The 7,564-nt window shown below is 32.0% G+C and overlaps 1 protein-coding gene across 2 annotated transcripts; it reads right to left on the minus strand.

The window, feature by feature from the left end:
- Window positions 1-38: 38 nt before the first annotated feature.
- LOC109801159 (ARM repeat superfamily protein) lies at window positions 39-5,555 on the minus strand. 2 transcript variants are annotated; one of them, XM_020362164.3, is made up of 6 exons: window positions 5,126-5,554; window positions 3,754-3,825; window positions 3,370-3,555; window positions 2,844-2,951; window positions 1,458-2,617; window positions 39-1,134 (listed from the first exon to the last, which is right to left on the minus strand). In XM_020362164.3, the coding sequence occupies exons 2-6, from the start codon at window positions 3,805-3,807 to the stop codon at window positions 366-368; spliced, it is 2,277 nt and encodes a 758-aa protein (XP_020217753.1). In that variant the 5' UTR covers window positions 3,808-3,825; window positions 5,126-5,554; the 3' UTR covers window positions 39-365. The 2 variants fall into 2 exon arrangements, with proteins under 2 accessions (XP_020217753.1, XP_082923682.1); XM_083067556.1 differs by lacking the exon at window positions 3,370-3,555 and having other exon boundaries at window positions 5,126-5,555.
- Between the last annotated feature and the right edge of the window lie 2,009 nt (window positions 5,556-7,564).

Genomic DNA, 7,564 nt, shown 5'->3' on the forward strand with positions numbered 1-7,564 from the left:
TCAAACATTTAACAATACTTGCTATTAAACAAAGAAAAAAGGGTTAAAATATTACCAAAACCTTCACTACACTAACATCTATTTTACAGCAGTACTCAAAAGTACCGAGTATTAAATATTTATATATACACAATAACAATAAAAAAAGAAATGTGTAATTGGTCTCTCTAGTATGTCTACTATCTTAACAATTAACAAGTCCTAAATCTCAAAAAGAATAATGCATCATAATAAGCACAACTATACATCATCATACTACCTGCTGTTACAGTACAAAATTAAGTAGCAGATGCTTTGGGAATGAATCTTTAAAGCTAAAAAAGCCGCAAATAAGTGCTAGAAAGGCAAAACCCCGCACATGGAACTCATCTTTTGGTTTTTGGTGCATGTGAGCTAGACTTTGAGAACAATGGTAGTTTCTTCAGAAACGATCTCTTTGACGGTTTATTTTCTTCAGTGCGACTGTTGGAATCTCGAGAAGTGTTGTTGATATTTGGTTCAGGGCAATCTTCATTCTCAACAACATTCTTAACATCTCCCAAAAGATTGAGCAATTCTGATGCACTTTCTTTTCCTTTATCATTTCCATTCTGGGAGATGTAGCAAAGAGTAATGATATTGATATCCCCATCCATTACCAACTTACAATAATCCACGTGTTGAGAGCATAAAGAAACTAGAACAGCCAGTGCATGTTCTTGTTCCTCATTATTGCCTGTTTCAAGTATTTCCGCAACTGAAGATATGCATCCCTTTGTATCAGCAACAGCATTCCTACCCTCTTCGGTATCACAAAGATTTTTCAATATATATATGGAGTATCTCAAAAGGGTCCTGTCTTTGAAAAATGACAGCAATTTTGGGATGCACTCGAGAGATAGCATGCGGAGACAAACTTCACCACTGAAGGACAAATTGTACAGTATTCTAATAGCTTGTTGTTGGAAACCTTTGTTATCAGAATTAAGTGTGTTTAAAATAGAAGTGAGAGCACTGGATGCTGCAATTTTAGCTTTACTAAAACCATATCCTGACAGTTCTTCCATTATGGCAAGAGTTTCTCCTATCACTTCTGAATCAAGAAATCTTGCCAACATGATGAACGTATCTTCATTCAAATTAGTCTTACCATTTCTGCATGAAAATCACAAAAAAAGGGTCATTCTAATATCAATAGCAGGTGCACAGATAAAGCGATCAAACAATTTTAGTTCAGGATGAAGGAGTAAGACCCACTAAATATGTTAACAAACTCAAAATATTTAAATTGGATCAACTAAAACAATATATCAGATAGAGAACCAGAAGGTTACTTGAAAATTAGAAATACCACACTTACAAGTAAATTTACTTGGTCAAAACTCACCAGGAAAAAAGACATTAGAGAAAAGGGAAGCAAACCAAAACATTTAGCAATATACAAAGAACAAATTGAGAAAGGGGAAAAGAAATCATGCCTGCAGTTGTTGACAAATTCCAACAGAAGCTGAGTTCCACCTCTCAGCGCCCTAACGTCACCAAGATCATATGCATTGCTCAAAAATCTGACAAGTGGTTCAATGAAATTCTCTGCTGATACAGAAACAAAAGCTTGGCTATTGCTTTTCAAATGATCCTTCAGATCTTGAATGACCTTGCATTGAGAATCCCACTGAAGATCACAGAGCTGAGGCAAGAGCATCAAATCAGTATCATGTATCTCTGTATGAGCTCGATGTTTGAGAGAATTGTCACTGGTCTTGATCGACATCAAATTTGAGCCACGAGTGCTCTTACCATGTGAGCCATCTGAACCAAAACTAGTATCCAATGACCCAAGTGACATGTTAGTAAGATCCACTGGCGAGTTGAAATCATTGAAATAACTTCCTAAACTATTGATGGAAGTGTTTGAAGCTTCCCAAGAGCGAATATCCTCAGCTAGCCTGCTAGGGTCTGGAACGGAGACTGCGTTATCTATGCACCACTTTGATATTAAGCCCTTCATGTTCATGTTTGGAGTCAAGGCCATATGGACTAGTTTCTTTCTGGTTTTGGGGCATATGTCATTACCCTCATCAAACCACTTTTTTATCCACATCCTTTCATATGTTACTCCTGAATCAATGATAACAGGATCATACATCAACCTTGAGGATATTGGGCACTTAAATTCCTCAGGGAGTGTAACTCCACCCAACTCACTTGTGTGAGTTCTATACTGATCATAGTTCAAGGTTGGGTCTGATTCAACAAGATGGCTTCTTAGAGACTCTTGACTAGAGTTTTCTGTTGTAACTTGATCTTCAGAACGAGAATAGACCTCCACCCGTTCTCCCACCATGAGTTTTCCATGCTTTTTCAGTAGATGCAGAAGGTATCTGAGTATCTTCTTCTTTGTGAGGTCAGTTGGTCCAATTTTATCTAGTAAATTTTTAATGGATCTTTGCTCTGTTAAGATTGCCTTCTGGGATGTTATATTCAGTCGAGGTGCTACAAACTGAAGAGCTCTAGCTTCAGAATCATCAATTGAATCTTTGGTCAAAGTAAGCAACTCTCTCACAACCCTCCCAGCCTCTTCTTCATCAGGGTCCAGAACAAATGTTGTACTCTCAAGTTCATCAATTATGTAAGAAACCTGAAAGTCACATTTCAGTGTCAACTAGATTATTAAAATGAAGTTCCATTTGAATTGGATATGTTACGCAACAAAAAGATAGACTTCAGAAGAGGCTAGTTAATATGCTTGTTGTTTTTAATAAACAAACGACCATTTTATTTGACAGTATGATGATCCAGTTAAAGAAATATAATAATTCAATAGCATCAGGAAGGAAATGAATAGAGATTATAACTTGACTAACCTCTACAGCCAACGTAAAAGGAACCATATTCTGAATTTGGATCAAGCTTTTCTCTAATGATCTTGTTGCCTTTAGGCATCTTGAGAGTATTGTATCCCCTGTCACAGCCTGAAAATAATATTGAAACCAACGAAACTATCATCACTATCATCCAATCTGCAAGTATAATCCACTGATAAGTGATTAGATCATACGCATATTTAGTCTTTCATAACTTTCTTAAGCTTGGGAGGAAGATCGCACATGATACAAGGGGTTAACAACACTCACGTACAGCTAATATCGTAGATTTAGTTTGTAATCGATAGTTGACCTATACAAAGACTCACAATCATGTTGTACTAATACTTTCTGATTCAATCAAATAGCACTTTCCATCTCTATTGGTTTCTCTCATTTCTCTCTCATGTGAAATCATGTTTACTAACAACTAATTGACCTCAACTTGTTTTAGATATTATAGATGAAGAGCACACAGAAAACTATATAATTTATTTCTTTTTCAATAAAAGGACTAACTACACACCAGGTAGAGTTTGCTGCATTCTGAGCAATGTTGCAGTAGTAGTTTGGCTTTAGCAATTGCATTGTTCAGCAAACACAGAGACTCTATTCCTGATGAGCATCGTGGCCGTGCCGCTTCTATGTCTGGAAATATTCTTGAGATTCTATCCACTAATTTCTTCAGTTCTAAGCAAATTTTACTATGCACCTGTTAATATGAATTCAGATTAATAGATTGGTTAGTTGTGAATCTTGATCCAATATAATTGGATATAAATAAGTACCACTGATTTCATACCCTTTTATTTTTCTTTCAAGAAAACTCAACATTATTGGTATTGAAAGTAGAAGATCTCAAAAACATTCTCAGTAAACACTAGCGAAATTGAATTATATGTTCATGTACCTTGAAGGAGAGGAGATTTTGTAACGTGTCCCCGTCACCAATATCTGTTCTCATTAGAAGAGTGTCCTAGAGCTACACATTAGATACGGAAGAAAATTAAGCAAGCTAGTCAATACAAAATTATTCATACTATTTCAAATAATAACTAATAATGAAAAATATCAAGCTTATGCTATTTCATGCTTCCAACGTTAAATACATCATAAAATGTGATTGTGATATTATTTTATGATTTTAATTTTTCTAAATACATGACATGTATTTAATTTGATCACATCATGAAACATCTCAAAATGATTATTGACATATTCATGAGTAAAATACATGTTATGTTGAAAGTGACAACAAAATCCATTTTTAAAATTTTTTAAAGATTTGAGAGGATTAAAACTAATGACTTTTTTTTTGAAGAATTAAAAACTAAATGCATAAAACTATATTTATAAAAATTAAGCTTAAAGTACAATTGCGCTTATTACTCTAGAAATGTACAATTGATTTTTATAAAATTAATTTTAAACTATTGAAAGTAATTGAGACGCATAAGCATAACTAAATCAATTTCACCCATAAATTTTATGTTAGATTATATGTATAGTTTGGAAAATTAAATTTTGGTATAAAATAATATGCCCTAAATCTAAACTGAAATGCTAGAAGTTGTGCTTTATCGTGCCGTCCAAATTGTTCAAACTAATCAATCTAAGTGAGTCGAAGAAGTGAACATTCAAGTAGCAATTATAATACAACTGAAAAGCTGCAATTAAAATTAAACGTGAAAAAGAGCTCTAAATGAACACAAAATTTTATTGATTTTCATCTCTCAGAAAATATTAAAATACTGATGAACTTGAGTTAGGAGCAGCCCACCCGTTTACCACATCAACAGAGCAACAAAATAACCAGTTCTAAGGACTGGATAACCGAGGATTTGATCTTCTCATATATTAGTTTTTTTTATATATAGTAATTATATTTACTATTTAGACATTTCTATAGTACAAATATTTACTTTTTTCAATAGAAATTACAACAAAATAAATCAAGTTCAAATATAAAATCATGTAGATATTATTTCAATTTTTTGTCATGAAACTGATTCTAATAATTTAAAACACAAACACTTTACTGACGCTTATTATTTTTTATCATATCATATCATATTATATTATGTCAGACATGAGATATACCTATACGTTTTCCGTAGATATATATATATATATATATATATATATATATATATATATATATATATATATATATATATATATATATATATATAGTGAACACAGTTAGAATCTAATAAGGATGAGTTATAATAAGTTTAAAAGTAAGTCCAAGAAAAAATAAGGATGATTAAGAAGGAACTTACAAGGAATAAATTGGAACAGAAGGAAGTCCTTAGAGCAATGAGATTAGTGGCTAATGGATGAAGAAAACGGAAGCGTTTAATGGAATTCTGAATCTGTATGAATGGAGGTGAAAAAGTAGCATAATCTGTAGGAGAAGGGGTAAGGGGATTTGAATTGAGTAAAACAAAAAAAGAAGCAATCCACCAATGAAAGATGTTGGGTGTGAATCGTGAAAGCAAAGCAAATGAAAGGGATAATCAATTATAATTATGAAAACTACAAGTCTTCGCCAGAGACCCGTCAACGTTTTTATTTATTTATTTTCTTCAGAGATTTATTAGTATCTGAGTCTTGGATTTTTCCAAAGACTAAGTCGACGAAACAGGAAACCAAACCAAGCCTTACCATATATGGGCCTTTTTCAATTCACCAACACATACACACTTCTCTCGATGAAAAACGTAATATATCAACTGGTTACTGGTTAGTTCTATTTTTTGGTGGTTAATGGAGTTTGTGATCATGTGAGGACCTTGATTTTGATTGGGCATGGATCTGAGGTGGGTCCCAGTGTTGTAGAGGTAGCAGTAGCAATGAAGGTGGCTATGACATTGTTGGGTTTGTGTTTGTGGTTGACTTGACTGGGACAAAAGGCTGCAACACCACAATACACTTTCAAGTTTTAAGTCAAAACGCCTATTCTCTATTGTTGTGTAGAAATTATTTTTCAACCCTTTTACTTAGACCTATTCATTTAGAAATCAATAAATTATATATATTTATATATTTATTCATTTTTTAAATATATAAATTATTTATTTTTAAAAAAACTAAATTGAATTAATATGGAAAGGTTCAAACATCATTTGTGTTTATAATTACTAATCTCTCGCCCTGCAATTCAAATTATTGACAAATATTTGCATATCTTCCGCACATTTTAGACTTTTTCAGCTTCCAACCTTCGTTCCTTCTGCATAAATTTATACCGTTTAATTGTCCTTTTAATTCTTATAAATCAATTGAGTGCAGGCCTTTAAACAAAAATATTGAGCGCGGGTTTTTTATTTTTGTGGAGGATTAATAGTGTTAAATCACTGAATGATTAGTTGATTTTTTTTAAAACTATTCAGAACGCAAAATATCAAATAAAAATTTAAGAGTCTCATTCAAAAGATGTTGAAATATTAGCGTATATTAGAGAAAGATCAATTTCTCCTAAACAAACTCTTTATTGTTTTTCAAATAAATTGAACCAAACTTAATAGCGTGAAATTTAGAAAGCAGTATTATTTGATATTTTCTTTAGTTAAAAAGGATTAGATTAAGCTGATTTATTGAGAAGGGTTAAACATTTTTTTATATAATATCCAGTTGGGGAAATATTGGCAGTGGCTTTCTTCTCTTGATTAATCTTGTTTTATTTTATGTGTTTTATCATGTGCACCCACTTTATAATCAGAAAGATGCAAAGAAAATGAGAGGAAAGAGCGAAGATTACTTGCGTCAATTTTTCTGTATTTGTTTAAGGTGCCCTCTTTTGTTGGTACTAGTATTTCTCCTTTGGTTTGTTTGGTGGTGACAGCACATGAAAGGCCATTGAAAAATGATATAATTTTTTTAAGTGATTCATAATTTAATTGTTTAGTAGCAGAAAAATTATTTCGTCATGATCTTTTGACACTTTGTTCTACTTGTGTGTAAAAAAGTTGATTTCAAAACATGAAATATCGTTGATAGAAATGTCGCCTATCATTTATGTTAAAAACATCACATCATGTTACGCTTCGATAAATTTTACGTCTCGAAAAGACTTTTTTTTAAGACGTATCGAAAAAGTTATTTCTCACTATTAACTAAAAATATTTTAATATAAATAAGAAAACATCACATAATCTAATTTGTCTTGTTTATATTTTTTAATAGACGGATGTCTATTCCTTTAAAAAAAAATACATGGATGTCTATATTTTCACTATTTGTGTGTATAAAGCTTGATAGAGTTATATTTATCAAAGGAGTTTTATTATATCTTACTTTTATGGGTTATTTATGCACAACTATGTTAGTAACATATTGTGTACTTTAACATTAAACTTTTATGATTTTTCTTATATTTATCAATAGAGTTTTATTATATCTTATTTATGAGTTATTTATGCACAACTCGTGTTAGTAACATATTGTGTACTTTAACATTAAATTTTTATGATTTTCCTTTTATCAATATATGATATATGTATGATTCTGGTACAAGTATTAGAAGCACGTATTGTAAGCCAAAAACTATTAATGATATATATACCAGATGGTAGCTAATTAGGCCGAATACCCAAGTACTCGACCCAACCGATCTATTAACCTTGTCGAGAACGCCAATCACCTCTTACCTGAGCCAAACATGTCAGTATACTCGGCCAAGTTATGGAATTATGTCAAGCCAATTAAGGAGAGGTTAG

This window comes from Cajanus cajan, chromosome 11 (genome assembly GCF_000230855.2).
Source record: "Cajanus cajan strain Asha chromosome 11, NIPB_CcT2T_4, whole genome shotgun sequence".
Lineage (NCBI taxonomy): Eukaryota > Viridiplantae > Streptophyta > Magnoliopsida > Fabales > Fabaceae > Cajanus > Cajanus cajan.